The sequence below is a fragment of the Prionailurus viverrinus genome, chromosome A2, assembly GCF_022837055.1.
Source record: "Prionailurus viverrinus isolate Anna chromosome A2, UM_Priviv_1.0, whole genome shotgun sequence".
Lineage (NCBI taxonomy): Eukaryota > Metazoa > Chordata > Mammalia > Carnivora > Felidae > Prionailurus > Prionailurus viverrinus.
In genome coordinates this window covers 57,814,068-57,836,752 of record NC_062562.1, presented here as the reverse complement: position 1 = coordinate 57,836,752, position 22,685 = coordinate 57,814,068, and the positions used below count along the sequence as shown (strand labels likewise).

Genomic DNA, 22,685 nt, shown 5'->3' with positions numbered 1-22,685 from the left:
CGGGCTCGGGCGGGTCACGTGAGCCGCTTTTCGCGCGAAAACTGGTTGTTGCCGGAGTGGCGGCGGGGAGCGAGGCGCTACCATGGCGGTGAGCGCGCGTTTGCCGTGCGGAGGGGAGCGGGCCTGGGGGGCGGCGGGTGGTCCCCGCGACCCGGCACGTCTGCCTGGGGCCAGGGGCGCGGGCGGTGCGGGCGCGCTCCGGGAACTGGGGCGAGGGGCTGCGCGCTTGTGGTTCTCAGGCTCTTTTCGCCGCGCTCGGTCCCGCCGGGAAGGGGCCTCCGGATGAGGTTGGGTCCCTGGGCTCGGGTCGGGAGCTGAGTTCTCCCTTGTACTCGTCTCTTGCGGGGTTTGCAAAGCCAGCGGGCCCCGCGCCAAGCTGGGAGCTCGGAATTCCTTAACCCGAGCTAAGTGGCCCGCCCGGCCACTATCATTCACCCACCGCGTACATGCTTGTGGGGCACCCTCTCTATGCCTGGCGCTGGGTGTACACAAGACAGACACGGTCCCGCCATCTTTGTGCACGTATTGTGGTATTTTTTGTCCGTTTGTCTTACTTATTGTCTTCTCTCCACCAGTCTGTACGTTCCAGATCTCTGAGGTTTCAGTCACTCTTGTATTGTGTTTCCTATCGCAGTGTCTTGCATATTGTGGGTGCTTTCATGGGTGGGAAGGCGGGCTTACCGGAGAGGAAGGCAGAGGGAGTAGAGAAACAGGTACATAAACAAATGAGGTGTGCTTAGTGACTGGTCCTGGAGAAGGGAAATGGGAGTGAGTGGCTGCAGTGTTTGAGTAAGTGATACTTGAGCTGCTTCCTGTGTGCTCAGAAGCCATTGGCTCAGCTCACTGGAGAGCATTCCAGGCAGAGGGAACATCTGAGGGCAAAGTTTTGAGCCTGACAGGGTTTGGAGTGTCGGGGGCACAGGGTCACAGGTAGAGAGGGCTGCCTTATGGGAAGCTAAGTCAGCCCTCACGAGTTCTCGGTCCTCCATTGCAGGAATCATCTGAGTCCTACACTGTGGCATCCAGCCCAGCCCGGCGGCTGCGAAACGATCCTCTCACTTCCAGCCCTGGGCGAAGCTCCCGTCGCACCGATGCCCTGACCTCCAGCCCTGGTCGTGATCTTCCCCCTTTTGAGGATGAGTCTGAGGGACTTCTAGGTACAGAAGGACCCCTGGATGAAGAGGAAGAAGATGGAGAGGAGCTTATTGGAGATGGCATGGAGAGGTATTTTCATTCAAGGCCAGGCACTCAGCAGATGGTTTTTGCAGAGAGCTCGTGGGGTGTGTCCAGTGACCTTGCTTTGGGTGCAGGAGTAGCAGATGAATCAGAGTATCCTTGTCTGTGAGTGCACCTTGATGGCAGGGTCTAGGGGGAGACAGGTTCATGGAGCCACAGTATAGGTCCATGTAACTTGCTGTATCTTCGTCTGGGCTCTAAGGCCTGGGCGAGCCTCAGCTCCATGAGATGTGCATCCCAGGGGATGCTCAGGGTCTCTAATGTGGTGGACCACGTCAAGGATGCCAAGGGTGACTTGGAACAACAGGAAGAGGAGGCAGCTGAGTGTTTTTCTGCAACTTGTTTTTTGCCACTTCTTTTCTGCAACTGAAACTGTGTGGGGATGCCTAATGAATCAAGATTTTTTTTTTTTAATTTAATTTTTTTTTTAACGTTTACTTATTATTGAGAAACAGAGAGGATGAGCATGGGAGGGGCAGAGAGAAGGGGAGACACAGAATCCCAGTCAGGCTCCAGGCACAGAGCCCGACATGGGGCTCGAACTCACCTTCTGCGAGATCATGACCTGAGCCGAAGTCGGACGCTCAACCGACTGAGCCACCCAGGTGCCCCCTTTGGGACCTTCTTTTACTCTGACTCAGGGGTTCCAAATGTGGTGTGTTTGAGAGCACTGTACAGGCCATCCTATAATCCATGGAAAATGCCCTTTGTGAGCCACCCGGGGGACTTGCGAGGGCTCTCTGGACCTTTCAGAACTTTGCTTTAAGCATCATTACCCTAGATGATGAGACTATTGTGCCATGCGTGTCACACTGTGGAAGGAATTGGGAGTCTTTGGACAGGTGTTCTGAATTTTTTATGTGAACATATGTTTTCCATTCTCTTTGGCATATATCTAGGGACGGAATTGCTAGCTCATACGGGAACTCTGTGGTTAATCTTTTTTTTTTTTTTTTAATACTGGTTAACATACAGTGCAATATCGGTTTCAGGAGTAGAATTCAGTGATTCGTTACTTATATACAATACCTAGTATTCATCCTAACAAGTGCCCTCCCTCCTTAATACCCATCACCAGTCTAGCCCCTCTCTCACCCACGTCCCTCGTCAACTCAGTTTGTTCTTGATCATTAAGAGTCTCTTATGGTTTGTTTCCCTCTCCTTTTTTAAAATCCCCTTGCCATATGTTCATCTGTTCTTTTCTTAAATTCCACATGTGAATGAAATCATATGGTACTTACCTTTCTCTGACTAATTTTGCTTAGCATAATTTACTTTAGCTCCATCCACATTGTAGCAAATGGCAAGATTTCATTCTTTTTTTTTTTTTTTTTTAATTTTTTGTTTTTAATGTTTATTTTTGAGACAGAGGGAGACAGAGCGCAAATGGGGGAGGGACAGAGAGGGAGACACAGAATCTGAAACAGGCTCCAGGCTCTAAGCTGTCAGCACAGAGCCCGACGTGGGGCTCGAACCCATGAACCGTGAGATCATGACCTGAGCCGAAGTTGGACGCTTAACCGACTGAGCCACCCAGGCACCCCAAGATTTCATTCTTTTTGATCGCTGAGTGACATTCCAGTGTGTGTGTGTGTGTGTGTGTGTGTGTGTGTGTATGCATATATACACACACACCCCACATCTTTATCCATTCATCAGTCAATGGACATTTGGGCTCTTTGCATAGTTGGGTTATTGTTCATAGTGCTGCTATAAACATCAGGGTGCAGGTACCCCTTCAATTCTGTATTTTTGTATCTTCTGGGTAAATGCTTAGTAGTACAATTGTTGGATGTGGGGTAGTTCTATTTTTAACTTTTTAAGAAACCTCCATACTCTTCTCCAGAATGGCTACACCAGTTTGCATTCCCACCGACAGTGTGAGAGTGTTCCCCTCTCTCCGCATCCTTGCCAACATCTGTTGTTGCCTGAGTTGTTAATGTTAGCCTTTCTGACAGGTGTGAGGTGTTATCTCTTTGTGGTTTTGATTTTTATTTCCCTGATCATGAGTGATGTTGAGCATTTTTTCATGTGTCGGTTGGCCATCTGGATGTCTTTGGAGAAGTGTCTGTTCCTGTCTTTTGCCCATTTCTTCATTGGATTATTTGTTTTTTGCGTGTTGAGTTTGATAAGTTCTTTATAGATTTTTGGATACTAACCCTTTATCTGATATGTCGTTTGCAAATATCTTCTCCCATTCTGTCGGTTGCCTTTTAGTTTTGCTGATTGTTTTCTTCTCTGTGCAGAAGGTTTTTATTTTGATGAAGTCCCAGAGTTCGTTTTTGCTTTTGTTTCCCTTGCCTCCAGAGACATGTTGAATAAGAAGTTGCTGCAGCCAGGATCAAAGAGGTTTTTGCCTGCATTCTCTTCTAGGATTTTGATGGCTTCCTGTCTCACATTTAGGTCTTTCATCCATTTTGAGTTTATTTTTGTGTATTGTGTAAGAAAGTGGTCCAGGTTCATTTTTCTGCATGTCGCTGTCCAGTTTTCCCAGCACCACTTGCTGAAGAGACTATCTTTATTCCATTGGATATTCCTTCCTGCTTTGTCAAAGATTAGGTGGCCATACGTTTGTGGGTCCATTTCTGGGTTCTCTATTTGGTTCCATTGATCTGAGTGTCTGTTTTTTGTGCCAGAGTTGTAAGTTTTTAAAATTTATTCTGGATACAGGTCCTTTATCAGATACGCAGTTTGCAAATATTGTCTTCTCAATCTGGCTTTTTTTTTCTTAACCATTTCTTAATGGTGTCTTTTGAGGCACAAAAACTTTTAATTTTGATTATGTTCAGTTCCTTAGTTTTAATATGGACCAATTAGAATTTCACGGAGGACAGAGGACATCTCATGTGACTTAAAATTCTCAAAGAACTAGACAAATACCATTTAACTGAAAGCATTTAAGCATTTGGAAATGGATCAGCCCAGAAATGTACCTGGCTCTGGGATCTGTTTCTGGCATCAGCAGTGTGGAATTACTTATTCTGAGTTTACTGCAAAGAAAAAGAAAGGGGGGGGTGCAGTTCCTCCAATCACCACTTTGAAAAAAGTCCAGTGTGTGGACGTTTCAGAGAAGCTGGTTTGGCAGATGTCAATAGATGACCCTCCCAGAACTTCCAGGGGCTTGGGGCGGCACTGTCTGGGAGGAGGAAGGTGTGGGGAAAATTTCTGCCTTGTTGGGGGGCTGGGGTTGGCTGCCTGAAGGTTTTAGGGTTCCTTTAGTTCCTGTTTCTTTCGGGATGCTCAAAGCTGTCTGGAGATCTGTCCCCTTTTTTTATTGTGGTTAAATACACGTAACACAAAATTCACCCTCTTTTAAGTGTTCAATCCAGTGGCATCAAGTATACTCACACTGTTGTGTCACCATCTCTGCCACCCATCTCCAGAACTTTTTCATCCTTCCAAACTGAATCCTGCAGAATTTGCCCTTTGGGGATTGGCTTATTTCCCTGAGCATATTTGTCCTCAAGATTCACCCATGTTTAGGGGCGCCTGGGTGGCTCAGTTTGTTAAGTGTCTGACTTCAGCTCAGATCATGACTCACAGTCTGTGGGAGACTGTGCTGACAGCTCGGAGCCTGGAGCCCACTTCAGATTCTGTGTCTCCCTCTCTCTGCCCCTTCCCCATTTGTGCTCTGTCTCTGTCTCTCAAAAATAAATAAACATAAAAAAACATAAAAAAGATTCACCCATGTTTAGCATGTCAGACTGTTTTTCCGTTTGAAGACTGAAATATACTCCGTTGTATACACAGACCAAGATTTCTTCTGGTCTGCCCAGCCTGGGGCTCCTGAGCCTTCTGGAGCAAGCCCACTTCTGGGGGTGGGGGGGTTTGTTTTGGTCTTGATAACTAACAGGGTCCATTCCGGGGCTCTCTCAGGGACTATCGTGCCATCCCGGAGCTGGATGCCTACGAGGCCGAGGGACTGGCCCTGGACGATGAGGACGTAGAGGAGCTGACGGCCAGTCAGAGGGAGGCAGCGGAGCGGGCCATGAGGCAGCGTGACCGAGAGGCTGGCCGGGGCCTGGGCCGCATGCGCCGTGGGCTCCTGTACGGTAGGTTCGAAGGTCTGCAACCTCCAAGGGTGCAAGGCTGGTCCTAGCTTCCAGAGCCTAGGGGAGCTGGGAAAAGCAGTTCTGGGGAAGGCCTCAATTGAGGGTATCCCTTCGGCCCCCAGACAGCGACGAGGAGGACGAGGAGCGTCCCTCCCGGAAGCGCCGCCAGGTGGAGCGGGCCACGGAGGAGGGTGAGGAGGACGAGGACATGATCGAGAGCATTGAGAACCTGGAGGACCTCAAGGGCCACTCTGTGCGTGAGTGGGTGAGCATGGCAGGCCCACGCCTGGAGATCCACCACCGCTTTAAGAACTTCCTGCGCACCCACGTGGACGGCCATGGCCACAACGTCTTCAAGGAGCGCATCAGTGACATGTGCAAAGGTGTGGCTTCTGAGCATCCCTGCGGCCCCTCACTCACTCGATCCGCCTTTCCGAGTTCTCCTGCAACAGGCCATTTGCATGGGTCTCTAACGGCACATTTAATAGGGGGGGGAAGTGTGGGGAATACTGGGTAACTTGCCCTTAGCTAGACAGGAGCTACCACCTGAAGCTGGAGATGTCTGTCTTTTAGGCGAATAAAAAATGCGTGTCTGCACTAGGATGCTCACTGGCTGTCCAGGGACACCAGCTGGACCACAGAAATGTTTTTTGAGTACTTAATAGGCGGCCGGTTTCATGTAAAAGTCTGGATTACTAGTTCAGTCAGAAAGTAGCATGTTTCCGTGTGGCGGGAATTATATTTAAAAGGAGGCACGCAGGGGCGCCTGGGTGGCTCAGTCGGTTGGGTATCCGACTTCGGCTCAGGTCATGATCTCACAGTCTGTGGGTTCGGGCACCGCATCGGGCTCTGTGCTGACAGCTCACAGCCTGGAGCCTGCTTCTGATTCTGTGTCTCCCTCTCTCTCTGCCCCTCCCCTGCTCATGCTCTGTCTCTCTCTGTCGCAAAAATAAATAAAAACATTATAAAAAAAAAATAAAAGGCACACAGATCTTGGTTCCCTGCTGTCCACTCCTCCCCCTTTTGTTTTGTATTTTACACAGTTTACTCACAGGTTTCCTTCGTGGCCCTCTTAGGCATTTTGAGTTTGCAACTCTCCTGTAAACATCACCCTGTGCATTTCACTTGATGTAATTTTGCGCTACGCTGTGTGACATCTGCATTTTACAGTTTGGGAAGCCGAGGCTCAGGATGTGTCACTTGCCTGAGTCACGTAGCTAAAGCAGAGCAGGCTTAGAAGTCAGGGCTGGGGTTGCTAGCCCCAAGCCAAGGATTTGGGCGGGCAGGCCTTCTTCCCCGCGCAGTGAGACGGAAAGTGCCTGCTGTGTCCGCGGCTGAGCTCTGTGCTTAGTCTCTTTTTCCTGCCTCCAGAGAACCGCGAGAGCCTGGTGGTGAACTACGAGGACCTGGCGGCCCGGGAGCACGTCCTGGCCTACTTCCTGCCTGAGGCACCCGCAGAGCTGCTGCAGATCTTTGATGAGGCTGCCCTGGAGGTTGTGCTGGCCATGTACCCCAAGTATGACCGCATCGCCAGCCACATCCATGTGCGCATCTCCCACCTGCCTCTGGTAGAGGAGCTGCGCTCGCTCAGGTGAGCTGAGGGCAGGGCAAGCCTCAGGGTCTCGGTCCTTAGCACCCCGCTGTGGCTTCGTTCGGGGGAGCTCCGGCAGGGCCACGGAGGTGTGGGCAGGCTGGCTTCAGCTGAGGAGAGAGTCCTCACCCCCTGTGCTCTGGCACTGGGGCGCGATGGGATGACCCTGGGTTTTCTTTTTTTTTTTTTAATTTTTTTTTTTTTCAACGTTTATTTATTTTTGGGACAGAGAGAGACAGAGCATGAACGGGGGAGGGGCAGAGAGAGAGGGAGACACAGAATCGGAAACAGGCTCCAGGCTCTGAGCCATCAGCCCAGAGCCCGACGTGGGGCTCGAACCCACGGACCGCAAGATCGTGACCTGGCTGAAGTCGGACGCTTAACCGACTGCGCCACCCAGGCACCCCGACCCTGGGTTTTCTGGATCCACCTACTTACAGCTCTGACCTCTGCAGGGCATGGGTCACGCATCTGGCCTCCAGGACTCTGATATTCTCGCTCTTGTGTCTGCAGGCAGCTGCACCTCAACCAGCTGATCCGCACCAGCGGGGTGGTGACCAGCTGCACCGGTGTCCTGCCCCAGCTCAGCATGGTCAAGTACAACTGCAACAAGTGTAACTTTGTGCTGGGGCCCTTCTGTCAGTCTCAGAACCAGGAGGTGAAGCCGGGCTCCTGCCCCGAGTGCCAGTCAGCTGGCCCCTTTGAAGTCAACATGGAAGAGGTGAGAGACCGTCCTGTGCCCACTGTTGGCTGCTCTTCCTGTCTGTGCAGGATGGAAGTGTGTATGGCCGCACCCTGAGGTGAACCAGATCTATCTGGCTAGTCTGTTTAGTTTGGCCCAGGAGTTTTTTGAGAATTTAAGCCAATATTTTAAGCAGATAATTTTATTTAAAACATCAGAGTTGATGGCTTTCTTTAAAAAAATGAGAAGCTCTGGAAAATTGGGCTCACTCTCACCTTGCTGCACCCTTAGCAAGGCATCTGCTTTCCTGTCCCTCACCCACATGGGGCTTCCCCTTGACGACCCTGGTACCTACCTCTCTGATAGCCTCCCATTGGGAGCCTCTAGATGGTGACTGCCTCAGACGCTGCTGTGCCGTATTCAGGAGGTCCTGCTGAAAGTCTCTGAGCTGTTTGCCTTTGTACTTGAATGACTTCATCTGTAGAGTGGGGGTCATCACAGTACTTTTAGGGGACGCCCAGATTGCCTGCTTAGCTCGTCTTTTTTTTTTTTTTTTTAATGTTTATTTATTTTTGAGAGCGAGAGTGTGAGCAGGAAAGGGGCCGGGGGAGGGGGGCAGAGGATCCAAAGTGGGCTCTGTACTGACAGCAGTGAAATCACGACCTGAGCCGAAGTCAGACGCTCAACCGACTGAGCCACCCAGACGCCCCTTAGCTTATGCTCCTTAAGAGTCCACCTTCACAGAAGCTTCTTGAGAAGTTTTGTACACAGGAGCAGAGTTTCAGGCTCTGCTTCTAAACAAGTAGTAATTATAGTTGAAGCTTCTGGAGTACTTGCAAGGTACCGAGTGGTGGGTGATGTGTAATTTCACACCCTTTGAGGCAGGTGGTATTACTGACCCCTAGGTCACCCAGCTAGGAAGAGGTCCAAAGGATTTGAACTCCGGATTTTGATCAGAGTGTGTGCTTCCGATGGCTGTATTTTGTGGCCTGTTTGCTAGACAGTGAAATAATGGATGTTACATTGCACAGCACGACGTTAGCCTGTGACGTTTGGCAGTAGGGCCAACGCTTAGTGGAGCTCACCGTCTTGGTTGGCATTGATGTGTTTTTGACATATGGCGTGATTTAACCATGAGGTTGCACTCAGAGCGTTAGCATCCCCATTCTGCAGAAAACGCGTAGAGAGGGGACATCACTTGCCAAAGATCACACAGCCTAAGCCATGGAGCTAAGATTTGAACTGGGGCAGCCTGGTTCCAGCATCCATGTGCACAAAGGGCTGGGTTACATAGCATTTAGCAGGTGCTTGACTGTCTAGCAGTAGGGAGGCATCCACAGGGGTGGTGGCAGGGGTGGGGACCGTCTACTCATAATGTTGGTCACAGCAGGCTCATTCCCTGCTGTCTTTCACTCTCCGTTTTCTAGTGAGTTGGTAGAAAGAAGAACCATGTCTGTTTTCCCTCCTCATGGGGCCGTGGCCAAGGTCGGGTGGCATAATAAGTCAGTGTTTGGAGGGGTGCAAGGTTGGCCATGCAGAGACAGGCTCCTGTGACCTTGTGTTTGCCCCACACAGACCGTGTATCAGAACTACCAGCGCATTCGAATTCAGGAGAGTCCCGGCAAAGTGGCGGCCGGCCGGCTGCCCCGCTCCAAGGACGCGATCCTCCTCGCCGATCTGGTGGACAGCTGCAAGCCAGGAGATGAGATAGTAAGTGGCCCAGAGCAGGCGCAGAGGGAGCCGAGTTGCTAGGGAAATCAGCGTGAGCATCTGTGGTGTGGAGAGGGTTGGAGAGAGTTGCCGGCAGCGGGGGCGTCGGCTGAGGCTGGTTCTTCCATCGCTGAGAGGAAGACCCCTCGGTCCTTGTAAAGGCTGGCGGGTTGGAACGTAGGAGTTAGTTTTGCTTTGGCCGTCTGGGTTACTTGTCTCGGTGCCTGGCGTGGAGGACTTGGGGATGATTTGGGAAGGAGGACGCGCCCCTGGGTCTGACCCAGGGCTGGCCCTCTGGCTTGGCTCCCTTCTCCCAGGAGCTGACTGGCATCTACCACAACAACTACGATGGCTCCCTCAACACAGCCAATGGCTTCCCCGTGTTTGCCACTGTCATCTTAGCCAACCACGTGGCCAAGAAGGACAACAAGGTCGCCGTGGGGGAACTGACAGACGAAGATGTGAAGATGATCACCAGCCTCTCCAAGGACCAGCAGATCGGGGAGAAGGCAGGTGGAAGGCCGGGCGGGATTGCCCTGCTCCCAGAGGAGGCTGGGGGCCCACTGCCCCAGAACCACGGTCTTGATTCCCCGGGTCCTGGAGTCTGGGCTCCCTTCCTGGCGTCAGTTCGGAAAACTTGCCTTGATGGGGGGGACTGTACCGCTATTCGCGTGGGATGGGGCTGTGGTGAGGAGTCAGTGGATGGAGTGGAGCTTGGGCTCAAAGCTGAAACAGGTGCCGCATGGCGTGGGGGGGGGGGTGGGGGGAGTGTGCCCTGCTACCAGACTCCTCCCCACAGTGGTTTCTCCAGGAAGGACTCAACCCCAGCGTGGTTTCGGGGTTTCTTTGTTTTAATCGTGGATGTTGTCACTGAAGGTTGGGGAGCTGGGATGTATGTTTCACCTGCTCAGGTATCGCTTGGCTCCCACGTCGGGAAGTGTTCTCCTCAAGCTCACGGCTGTCCTCCATCTTTTTTTCGTTCTCTCTTCCTGTTCAGCGTTTAACGCAGAACAGCGTAGCCTTCTTTTTGCCTCTGCTCTTCTGCAGAGCCAGACCCTTGGTTCAGTGCAGCTTCCATTTGGCTTAACAAATGGGATCCTTCCCTTGAGGGTAGGGCCACATGTGACACACCTCTGTCACCTCCACCTGGGCCACTAGGATTTGGGGTACCACCAGGAGGCGGGTGCTTTCCCAGCCTTGGACGACAAGAACCTCATTCTGTCAGCACACTCAGTCCTTGGATGCCTTTTATGGCCACAGTCTAGGATCTTGGTGGGAAGTCCGGCACAGTCCTGGCCCTCATGGGGCTCATAGTTAATCAGGATCCCCAATAACAAGAAAGAAAACAATGGAACAGGATCTTCTCACAAAATCGGTACCATGGGAAGATGGTTACAACCCATGATTCTTTGGTTCCCACGCTTCCCAGAGGAAAATGAGTGCTAATGCAGTGGACATGTTTTCAGACTCTTCGTGAGTATCTGAGCCAGTTTCTCCAGGAACAGAGACCCAGCCCTCCCCGCTGGGTGGCCTGGCACACATCAGCCGTGTTCATGTGCGCCTGACCTGCCACGGGAGCCCCGTGCTTCTAGGACACTTTGCCAGCACCCCTCTTTCTCTCTGCTTCAGTTCTTGCCGCTCTCCCGCTTTGTCAAGGAGACGAGGACGGCAGCAGATGAGAGCGTGGGAGACAGGATGTAGTTGACTTACCCAAGGCTTCGGACGAGGCGGTCCCCACGCGTGCCCTGTGCCCCAGACTTCCAGAGCTGCTCGTAGTTGTCCTAGCATAGAAAGCTGTGCCGCACTTCTGGGCCTTGGTAGCTGCTGTTTCGTCTGCCTCCTTGTCTGTGTAGCTAACTTCTTCAGGTGCACACGTGTGGGCTGTCAGTGTACTGACTGCTCAGTTTCAGTTACACCTGCACGCTTAACACAGTGACTCTCCCAGCGTTTGGAGAGGGTGGCTTCTAAAGAGAGGTCCTTTATTTATTCATTTATTTGTATTTTTAGAGCGCGGTTGGAGGGTGAGAGAGAGACACACAGACAGACACTGAGGCAGGCTCCACACCCAGTGCAGAGACCAACGTGGGGCTTGGGGCTTGGTCCCATGACCCGGGGTCATGACCTGAACTGAAATCAAGAGTCGGACGCTCAACTGACTGAGCTACCCAGGCACTCCTAAAGAGAGGTCCTTTAGAAGGATCTAGAGGGGATTCTTTTTTTTTTTTCTTTTAATTTTTTTTTTTTAACATTTATTTATTATTGAGAGACAGAGCATGAGCAGGGGAGGGGCAGAGGGAGAGGGAGACACAGAATCTGAAGCAGGCTCCAGCCTCTGAGCTGTCAGCACAGAGCCCGATGCGTAAGATCATGACCTGAGCCGAAGTTGGATGCTTAACTGACTGAGCCACCCAGGTGCCCCTGAAGGGGATTCTTCTAGAGAGGATGACATCTCTGTGGGACCCCTTTCTGAGCCCCCATGGGTAAAGGAAGACCAGATGATACCAGGGAGGGTTGATCTGTACTGGCCCCATCTTTAGTCCAGTGTCAGGGTGGATGTTTTCACCAATAACTTGTTCAAAGACAGAAACTGCACTCAAGTTTTGGGGAACAAACTGAAAGAATGGATGACAGGCAGGATCCAAAAATGGTGGGGCTCCTTTGAACTACCGAAGCCAGAGGTTTGCAAATTGGTAGCCTGTGGGCCACATGCTGCCTGCCAGCAGGTTTTGTTCAGTTGGTATGTGGTTCTGTGTTTCCTTTTCTTTTTAGTTTGCATTTATTTTTGAATGAGTTATCATCCTTAGGAGTCCAAGAGTTTTCACCTAAAGATCCAGAAGCCATCCAAGCATCCATCAGTGCTAGGTCTGTGTTGCTCTCCAGCAGTGACAGACGGGAGCCAAGCGGCAGCTGCCTTGCAGACAGGGCATGCTCCCTGCTGTCTGCTCCAGCCACCCGCTTCTCTGTTCTCTGCAGCCTGAATAACTCGAGTGTGCAAAAACCCAGGGCATTTGATTTTGTGGGCCCTCGTCCGTGATAGATATTTCTACCGACATATCAAGGGATGCAGTTCACGCCTAATACTTAGATTGCAAAGAACTAATGGGAGCATCGGTGTGCAGCCAGCCTCTTTAGTTTGGATTTCAGCCCAACCCTTGGTGTGATCAGATGGGCTGCTTGCATCTGGGTAGTAGGATCCGCAGGCAGAGTTGTTACAAAGATTACATAGATGTGCACACACACATGTTCCACTGTTGTGTGCTCAGCAGGGAGCTGTTACTGCACGTCCGTACAGAAGTTAGACTACTTGTACAAAACGTGGATGGGTGTCCCAAAGGCGTAAAGAACCGTAGGAAGATAAGCATCGTCTGGTGTTCACAGTCGCGGTGCAGTTGGGGGCTTGTCTCCTCTTTCTGGCGGGGTATTCTGTGTGGGGAGTGGGAACAGTGCGTATTGAGAGTTAATAGCATGAGCTTCAGATTCAGAGGAATCTGGGGTCAGGTCCTGCCTGTCTCATTTAGGAACAGACAGTTGTCTGCCCAGAGCCTCGGTTTGTTTCCTCCTTTGTGACATGGAGGCCCCAGGATCATGAGGTTTAAATGGAATACTTCACAGGAAGCGTGTCCTTCCTCGGCAGGTCTGGGTTTAGTCTCACCCTTCTTACCAGCCATTAAGGTTGCCTGTTACTCGCTCAGACCAGCTAGGTCAGCGACAGGACAGCCTGGGCTTTAGCATGGTTGCTTCCTTGCCCTCTAGTCTATAGGAGGCCCATCTGGATGCAGTGGGTGCTTTGCAGGAGGGGAGCTGAGCCTGGGAAACTGGTGCATAGCAGGCAGGAAGGGGGCCTGCTGCTCTTGGTGCTGGAGGGAGACATTACCTCATCCACGCAGGGGCACTTCATACGGGAACAGCCCTGAGAAACGGTCTGGGTAAAGAGAGGTCAGGGACAAGTGGACTTGGCACAGCCACAGGACGCACAGGAGGAGGAGACATCCATGGCAGATCGTGTCTCCTGACACTCCCGGCACAAGTGAGGGTTTCATGGCAGAATCATGCACACTGAGCAGGAAGCACCTGCTTGACGCTCTCTAGGTAGTTTCCAGGTAGCAACAACAGTCCTATATAGTGGAGGTGTCACATGTACCCGTCTTATTGGTGAGTAAACTGAGGCACGGATTAAATAAGCCTCCACGCCGCACAGCTGCTAATGGCAGAGGCAGGATCCCCATTGGCGGTGTGGTCTGAGCCCGTGCTCCAGGGACAGCTCTCTGCTCCCTCTCCGTCAGTTACTGCAGCTGGGGGAGGACGCCTGTGTGCATGCTGGCTTACGGTGAGTTCTGTGCACGCCCAAGCACAAGTCCTGACCTGGCTATTAAGACTTTACCACACAAACTTCTGGATGTAGGCGTGGAGCAGCACAGTGAGCCCCACATGTCCTTCCCCCGGCTCCACCGGTGGCTGCAGTCGGGCCAGCCTTGTGTCCCCTCGGGCCCACTCATTACTGTGAGGCCGCTTTCCGACGCAGCATCTGCAGCCAAGGATCTCTGACAGGCCCTCTCTGCTGAACCTAACCCCAACTCTGCAGCCACACTTTAAAAACTAATTCGCAATTCTGTAATACCAAGTATTTGGTTGGTCTCCGCATTTCCCTGATTATCCTACTTTTTTCTTTTTTTTGCAAGTTTCCTGGACTTGATCCCCAGGGAAGGCCCCCACATTGCGACGGATTAATCTCTTAAGTCTCAATCTTTTTAGGTCCCCTCTCCATCTCCTCTTTTCTTGCAAGTTTTTTTAAGGTTTTACTTATTTATTTGAGAGAGGGAGAGAATGAGTTGGGGAGGGACAGAGATAGAGAGGAACAGGGGATACGAAGCAGGCTCTGTGATGAGAGCCGAGAGCCTGATGTGGGACTCAAACTCAAGAACCACGAGACCATGACCTGAGCCAAAGTCAGACGCTTAACCAACTAAGCCACCCAGGTGCCCTCTTGCAATTTGTTTGTGGAAAAATTTGGGTTGTCTGCCTGCTAAATTTTCCACAGTCTGGTGTTGCCGATTGTGCCCTTGTTGAACATGTTCCTGGGCCACCCGCTTTCTGTGAATTGTCACTGAGCTGCGCAGGCTTACCCAGTCTCCAGGTTGATGGGTTTTTTCTTCTTTTGGTGTGGGGGCGGGGGGTGGAGCGGTAAGACTGCATCAGGGGCCCGTGTTCCCACCGGGGACACGTGCCTTGCCTCTCTGTGACAGCCACTGACGATCCTTGGCTAAACCCATGCATTCATCAGGGGTTGCAAAATGATGGTCTTCTAATTCCAGATCCTTCTTCATTCATTTTCTGGAATGCTTCTATGTAGAGAAGCTTCTCTCTGTTAATTTTTGGACTGTCCCTGGGTTAAGGTCCAGCAGGAAAAGCAGGAGGTGCTTGATTCTTTCCCTTTGTTTACCAGTTTTCAAAATAAGCAATGGTCCCCCCCCCCCCCCCCCCCCCCCCCCGGGGTGACCACTGAATGTCATTACAAATTAACGAATATCTGTGTCATTGAGGCTCCAGGTGATGCCCAGCGTGTCCCTCTAGTGGCCAGTATGAAGCCTGTTGTATTGGCTCCTGAGTGGTGTCGTCGTGACCCCAGTGGTCTGTGATGGCTTTCTTCTTTCTCTTGTAAGACACTGCCGTTTCTCCAAATAGCCCTGTGGGATGTATAATTTTCTCTCAGTGGGAAATGGTATTTAGAGATGGCAGCCTCTCACACGCACCAGGCCTGGACTACCGTTCACCGGTTAACGCTCTACGTCCTCTCCTTGGGCTAGGTCTTGCGGGAAATGTTAGGGCCAAGGAAAGAACCAGCAAAAGCGTACATGTGGAACCGACTTCCGCTCCTAACTTACTGCGTAAAATCACAGCAGGAGGCATTTCTGGCACAGTGCCAGTGGTGCTGGCAGATCCTCTTTCCGGAAGGACCTGCTGGTCACATTGTCCTCTGGCAGCAGGGGAAAGCAGCCATGCCTGGGATAAACCGCTGACCCCTAGCCCAGCTCTGAGAACTGGATTTCTCCCACCTTCACTCCACCTTCTGGGGAGTCCGGAGGGAGCAATTCTGGCCGGTGGAGCAGGCAGGATCCAGCCCGGTGGGTCTCCCTCAGGATTTTCAGCGCTGATTTTCCTGCTCCAGTGCCTCCTTCCCCCCCTGGGGCCGGCTGCACTGCCGGCTGCCTTGGTGTGACCTGTAAGGAGGGAAGGATGTGCAGTGCTTGTGCAGAGCTCCTCAGTTCAGAAGGCAGGTCGAGAACAGTAAAGGCATGCAGGTGGAGGTGGAAATTCCTTCCTGCTGGCAAGAAATTTTGATGTCTCTGGTATTATCTTTATTTGATGTTGTTTCAAATCTTAGGATGTTTTATTTATTTTTTGTTTTTTAGATAGCATGTGCACACATTGGGCAGAAGGGCAGAGGGAGGGGCAGAGAGAATCTTATGCAGGCTCCACGCTCAGCACGGAGCACGACGTGGGGCTCGATCCTACGACCCTGGGATCATGACCTGAGCCCAAATCAGGAGTCGGACTCTCAACTGACTGAGCCACCCGGGCGCCGTGGTGTGGGCATTTGGAGGCTGGAGGTGTCCCCATTCCCTGAGACTGGAGTGTGGGGGGGACCTGCTGTGTGTGTCAGCTTGGCCCAGACGCAGAGCACAGGTGCCGTTCTCATTGGCTCTTTTCCTTCCTTGCAGATCTTCGCCAGTATTGCTCCTTCCATCTATGGGCACGAAGACATCAAGAGAGGCCTGGCGCTGGCTCTGTTTGGAGGGGAGCCTAAAAACCCAGGTGAGTGGCGCTTGGGTGCCACCCACCTTTCCTCTGCACGGGTGTCCGTAGGAGCCAGCATTGTGGGTATTAGACAAGGCAGGACTCTGCATTTAAAGGCCGGGCGCCTGGGGAGAAAGCACATATTAACAGATGGCCAGACCATGTATGGCTTGGTCGTTGTAGGCGGAGTGTAGTCCATGGCCGTGGCTCTTTGGGTGGTTTTAACTATAAAAATAACACGGGGGCGCCTGGGTGGCTCAGTCAGTTAAGCATCCGACTGGCTCAAGTCATGATCTCGCGGTTCATGAGTTTGAGCCCTGCATTAGGCTGTGTGCTGTTTGCACAGAGTCTGCTTCGGATTCTGTGTCTTCCTCTCTTTCTGCCCTTCCCCTGTGCACACATGTGCACATTCTCTCTCAAAAATAAACGTTTAAAAAATAATAATATGTGAATATGTTTTGATATTTTCTTCTTAAATTGTTAAAAGTCACAGAAAGGTTAAAGTCACTGCTGACCATGTTTCTTTCTTTCTTTTTTTAAGTTTATTTATCTTGAGAGAGAGAGAGAGAGAGAGAGAGAATCCCATGCAGGCTCCGCACTCTACGTGCACAGCACAGCCCAGCCCAGCTCAGGGCTCAGACCCACGAAACCAAGAGCCAGGCACTTAACCGACAGCCACCCAAGCGCCTAGTTTCTAAGCCGGTCCCGTTTGTGGTCTTTCCTCTGATTAGTGTGCTGTGTGCCCTAATAGACCTTCGCATGGCCGTTCACATAGACTTACATGCATACATCTACAAAAACCAGAATTTCGTGGCATGTGTGTATACGTCTCTGTTTACAAACGTAGTAATTTCCTGTAGCGTGTGTTAGTGATTGTGTAAAATACTTGCCTTACCTTTTCTTCCCAGTAGCAGATTTGTGTTGGTGCCCACTGAGCTGGTTTATTCTCCCGTGACTGTGTTGTGGCCTCCGTAGCCTAGCGTACCGGGTGGAGAACATTTGCATTGCCTCCAGTCGCTTAACATTGACTGAGAGCGTTATACAGGCATCCCTGTGCACCCATTTCTCTGGGCCCAGTGGTCAGAAGTGGGATTGCTAGCCCTAGGGTATCACGTCCCTTTCTAAAAGAATGTGCTTCGCATAGCAGGCTGAGAAATTCGCGATACTACATCTCGCACCCCTCTCCTCTTTTACATCCCCACCTCTGTCCCTGCCTCCAGGGGGTAAGCACAAGGTGCGAGGTGATATCAACGTGCTCTTGTGTGGAGATCCCGGCACAGCCAAGTCTCAGTTCCTCAAATACGTCGAGAAAGTGTCTAGCCGTGCCATCTTTACCACTGGCCAGGGGGCTTCAGCCGTGGGCCTCACAGCGTATGTCCAGCGACACCCTGTCAGCAGGGAGTGGACCTTAGAGGCTGGAGCCCTGGTTCTGGCTGACCGAGGAGTGTGTCTCATCGATGAATTTGACAAGGTGGGCCCCTGGGCCACATGGTGGTGGTACTGGGGAGGTGTTGGCTTAGCCCCGAGTCGGGGAACAAATGTTCATGGGATAGCAGTTGGGGCAAAGCATCATGCAGTTGGACTTTTGCAGATGAATGACCAGGACAGAACCAGCATCCACGAGGCCATGGAGCAGCAGAGCATCTCCATCTCCAAGGCCGGCATCGTCACCTCCCTGCAGGCTCGCTGCACGATCATTGCCGCGGCCAACCCCATAGGTACGCCAGGCACGACAGCCATGGGGGTTGGGGCTCTGCCCCAGGGAGGCAAGACCCGGAGAGGTCCTGCCTTGGGAAGTATGAGCCTGCAGCCTCCCTCGGCCAGTCCCAGGGTCTGAGGAAGGAAGGAACTGAGCATCAGTAAACCTTCCTCTTTTTGGTTTTTGCTGGGGGGAGGGGGCGGCGTGGAAGTAGGACGTGGGGTCTTTTGTTGGGCTGTGTTCTCAGAACCAGTTTTGGACATTTTCCTTAGAAGACAAGAATTTAGTGCATTGTCTCCACTGGAGTCGAGTTGATTGTTGGTCCCAGCCAGCACGTAGGTGAGAGCCCAGGCACCCCGCCCACTTATTCTAGGTTTTTTCCTGCTGGGAGATGGTTACACATTCGATGAAAAGGCTATGTCAGGGAAGGGCTCAGGGAAAGACCTCAACGTCTTGTCAAGCATGCCTGACAGTTGCAGGCACTGAGTGTTCATCCTCTTCCAAGGTCGTCTTTCTGTTTTGTCTCTGAAGCGACTTGGGGCTGGCAAGAACTCTGCTCGGGAGATGAGCAGATCCGGGAGAGCATGACCCCTGATGGAGAGGTGCCTTTGTGTTACAGGAGGCCGCTATGACCCCTCGCTCACCTTCTCAGAAAACGTGGACCTCACGGAGCCCATCATTTCCCGCTTCGACATCCTGTGTGTGGTGAGGGACACGGTGGACCCAGTCCAGGTACACAGCCCCATGTCTCGGGCCCCGTGCAGCAAGCTGCAGGGACCTTGAGTGAGGATCAGAGCCTGGGTTGTACTAGGTGCAAGGAAAGGGACACTATTCAGACCGTGGTGTTTGTCAGGGAGTCAGCCTTGGTTTCTTTCCTTCACTGGCCTGTGCCCACCGCCCAGCTGACATGGTCCCTACTCTGTCACTAGGCCCTGCTGGCCCCACCAACTGCACCCACGTGCTTCTCCTGCATCCCTGCTGCAATCCAGGTGCCAGCTTCTCTTGCTCTGACCCGAAGCTGCCATGTCTGGTGGTGGGTCTCTTGGCTTCTGCTCCCAAGATGGAAGGTGGAAGTTGGCCCATCTTCTGGAAGCATAAGGTGGATGCATCATGCCTTTTCTTAACTTGCTGTCAGCTTCTAGTGTAACTAGCAGAGAATCCGCTGGCCCTATGAGGACTCCTGTGGACCTGTCTCCTCCTCGTGCCCTTTGCTTCGTCCACCCCAGCCACACTGCCCTCTCTCCCTCCCCTGCGGACGCCAGGCTTTGTGTTGTCAGCATGCTCGGCTCTCTTTCTGGAGTGTTCTTCCTAGATTGCGGCACGGCTATGGCGCTCTGGCGGCCTCAGCTGTAGGGATCTCCTCGGGCCTCAATCTCAGGCATGTTACTCTCCGGGTATCTCGGAAACCGTGTCTGTTCCCTCTCCCCTCACTAGGAGGCAAGCTCCGTGCGGAATTCCGTCATGTGCACTGGTCACCCCCGGCACCCACCGCCGCGTGGCCACAGCAGATGTAGGATGGCACCGTTGGGAGAGTGTCATTCCCGAGCCACATGCGGCTTTCACTTCTGGTGAGCTGACCTACCCCGGGCCAGGTCACAAGACTCATCCTGCGGCCTGGCCTCTCCTGTCTCGTCTTAGGATGAGATGCTGGCCCGTTTTGTGGTTGGCAGCCATATCAGACACCACCCCAACAACAAGGAGGAGGAGCCGGGCAGCGGTGGCACCCAGGAGCCCGCCATGCCCAACACGTACGGTGTGGAGCCCCTGCCACAGGAGGTCCTGAAGAAGTACATCATCTACGCCAAGGAGAGGGTCCACCCGAAGCTCAACCAGATGGACCAGGACAAGGTGGCCCAGATGTACAGTGATCTGAGGAAAGAGTCCATGGTGAGCACCCAGGGTCGGGGCGGGGGGCGGGCTGCAGAGAGGGAAGCACGGCAGAAGCTTCCTCAGCTGTGCGATTCATCTCAGAAGCGCCAGTGTGACTTTCCTCTAAGAACTGCTATGTAGATACCGTAGCCATCCTATTGCAGATGGAGTGTGAATGCATCCGTCTGCATGGTACGGGGCCCCGGGTCTCTGGAGTGTTGGCCACTGGTCAAGTTCCGGGCTGACTTTGTGTGAATCTCCCCCAAATGAACGCACGATCTGAGCGAGTGTTAGTTCTTTCGTAGCGGAGTGGAATTTAGAGGCAGCCTGTGTGCCGCTGGAATGCAGAATTCGTGTAGTCTGGTGGGTCTGACCTACCTCGTCAAGGCGACAGCTGCTGTGTTTCTTTCTTTTTTACCTTTTTGTCAGGTCTTTGGTGAGCATTCAACTTGGTTTTTATAGAGACGGCTATATTCTCTCACGTAGCACGAGAATGTGCAATACTTACCACCTGGCAGAAGCCAGTACAGCTGGCCAGAAACATCGCGCACTTGGGGTGGGAGGGGGCACACGAGTGAGCTGGTAGGAGAGAAGGTGCGGGCGGGATAGGGTCGGGCCACAAGCATCCGGCATCCATGGGGGCCCCCAGCACGCTTCGAGAAGGGTGGGAGGTGTGAGTTCACCCAGTGGCTCCGTCGACTTCTGCCACAGGAGCCACCAGCCGTGCCACCTCTCCATTTTCCTCGCCTCTGTCTCCCCGCTGCAGGCGACAGGCAGCATCCCCATCACGGTGCGGCACATCGAGTCCATGATCCGCATGGCAGAGGCCCACGCGCGCATCCACCTGCGCGACTACGTGATAGAGGATGACGTCAGCATGGCCATCCGCGTGATGCTGGAGAGCTTCATCGACACGCAGAAGTTCAGCGTCATGCGCAGCATGAGGAAGGTGGGTGGGAGCTGCTGCGAGGGCCCGTGGGAACGTGGCCTGCAGGGGGAGGGGCTGCTGCTCATCACAGGCGGCCACGGTGGGCATCCCAAGGCTCTGGCCCAGACCAGAGCTTTGCTGTCCTTCCCGACTGCTCTGGCAGGTCGTGACAGGAGTGTGTTAGAAGTGGAGGCCGGTCATCCTGTACTGGTCTCGAGGGTTCCTGGTAGGGAAGGGCATCACTGGACTTCGGCTGTTCTCTGCAGACTTTCGCGCGCTACCTCTCGTTCCGGCGAGACAACAACGAGCTCCTGCTGTTCATACTGAAGCAGTTGGTGGCAGAGCAGGTGACATACCAGCGCAACCGCTTTGGGGCCCAGCAGGACACGATCGAAGTTCCTGAGAAGGACTTGGTGGACAAGGTATGGGCACAGAGGGGAGGAAGGGCAGGGCTGCTTCCTGGGGGGCTGTCCATCACCTTTGGGGGCAAGAAGTCCTTGTCTCCTCATTAAGGTGGGCAGGCCTTGGATGGGAGCCATTTATTGAGTGTCCGTGGCATGCTGAGCACCACGCACTTTTGCTCTTGACCGTGGCGAAACAAGGTGATGAGGCCGCCATCGCCTCTTACAGACGAGATGGGCACAGTGCGGCTAAGTGACTGAGGAGCTGGTCCCCGCTCACAGGCCATCGGCAGAGCTGAGACTCCGAGCCCTGTGTCTGGCTCCGGACCCTGGCCCAGTTGCCTCTGCTCCACTTGACTGCCACCCTCCCCCCGGCCAGGAACGGGCCTTAGAAACTGCGCCAGGACCGAAGGCTGTGCTGCAGACAAGCAGAAGTTCATGCCCACAGCTCACTCTGACGTTTTCTCTTTTTAGGCTCGTCAGATCAATATCCACAACCTGTCTGCTTTTTATGACAGCGAGCTCTTTAGGATGAACAGGTTCAGCCATGACCTGAAACGGAAGATGATCCTTCAGCAGTTCTGAGGCCCGGGGCCAGTGCAGGAGGCTGTTGAGACGCCAGCCAGGCAAGCAGACCGGTGCTGCCCTCACACTGCCTGGGGGGCACAGAGCTGACCGCCGAAGGACTCGGGGGAGTGCCGGCACTCGCGGCTGAACTGTCCAGCGTCACCCCCAGTCTCCTGGGCTCAGGCTGGGCTGGGGACGGGGGTGTTTGTTTCATGGGCTCTACTTTCTGCTTCTCGCGCCGTTGTGGGTGGGCATGCTTCGCCAGTGTTCGTCTCTGAACTACTTGATGGCCCACTGGCTCCCGGAGGTTTGTCTCCACTTCGTTCCGTGGATCATAGTCGCTTGTTTCCAGAGTACTGTGGTCTGTTTTATGTGACTGAGAGTATGAGGGTGTCACGAGGACTGTTGTTGCCTCTTGGTGTGAGTTCCTGTCCTGGGTGCTTCTGCCACTTGTGCCAAAGAGCACGTTGAAGGTATTCCTAGTGTTTTTCTGAAACCAGTCCTGCAGGTTTCTCTGGGCTTCTGTGAGTAGAGAGGATGTGTGGGCAGCAGGGCGTGCAACCTGGGGCCAGCACCTTTGGCCTCTGTAACGGCCACAGGGATTGCTCTGGTCTAGCCGGGGCTGACCGTCATCCTTGTCGTGTTAATCTGTTTTCTCCTCTTAGGCATTTCCCCGTCATCTTGTACATTCAGTTTTTGTTCTGTAGTTTTAACTTTTAATAAAATGAAATAAAGTCTAAATACTGGTAGCTGCCGGTCTGAATTCTGTCTTAATATAATGCAGGCTTTCCTGCACTTCCCTTGAAGGCCTTTCCCACCTTCCATTTTTGGTGTTCGGTGGGAGGCAGATCTGGCTGTAAGAGCTGTCGTCTTTGTGGATGTGCAAAAGCAAAATGGTGTGGCTTCTCCCTGGGGAATTCACTTGGCTACTGCTGCCTCTGTGACTTCTGTGGAATCCATGAGAATCGTAGAACAGAGTTGTATACCTGGTGGGGCTGGAGGTAACTTGGCCCTGCCTCCTAACGGAGCAGCACTGTTCATCTCGACAGCGTTGCCACGTGACCTCTACCTGGAAATGCCCAGCTGTGATCAGCTGCCGTCTGGATGCGTGGACACCAGTGATTCTTACTGTTTCTTACCTGAGATTTAGCAGAA

At 52.9% G+C, this 22,685-nt stretch overlaps 1 protein-coding gene across 1 annotated transcript; it reads left to right on the top strand.

Moving 5' to 3' along the window:
- On the top strand, positions 1-22,279 carry MCM2 (minichromosome maintenance complex component 2). The gene is made up of 16 exons (XM_047849886.1): positions 1-88; positions 995-1,224; positions 5,113-5,288; positions 5,411-5,671; positions 6,660-6,879; positions 7,393-7,600; positions 9,137-9,271; positions 9,589-9,780; positions 15,991-16,084; positions 17,287-17,537; positions 17,658-17,784; positions 18,385-18,497; positions 19,404-19,652; positions 20,401-20,583; positions 20,829-20,984; positions 21,438-22,279. Exons 1-16 carry the CDS (start codon positions 83-85, stop codon positions 21,546-21,548), a joined length of 2,712 nt encoding a protein of 903 aa, XP_047705842.1. The 5' UTR covers positions 1-82; the 3' UTR covers positions 21,549-22,279.
- The last annotated feature ends 406 nt before the right edge of the window (positions 22,280-22,685 follow it).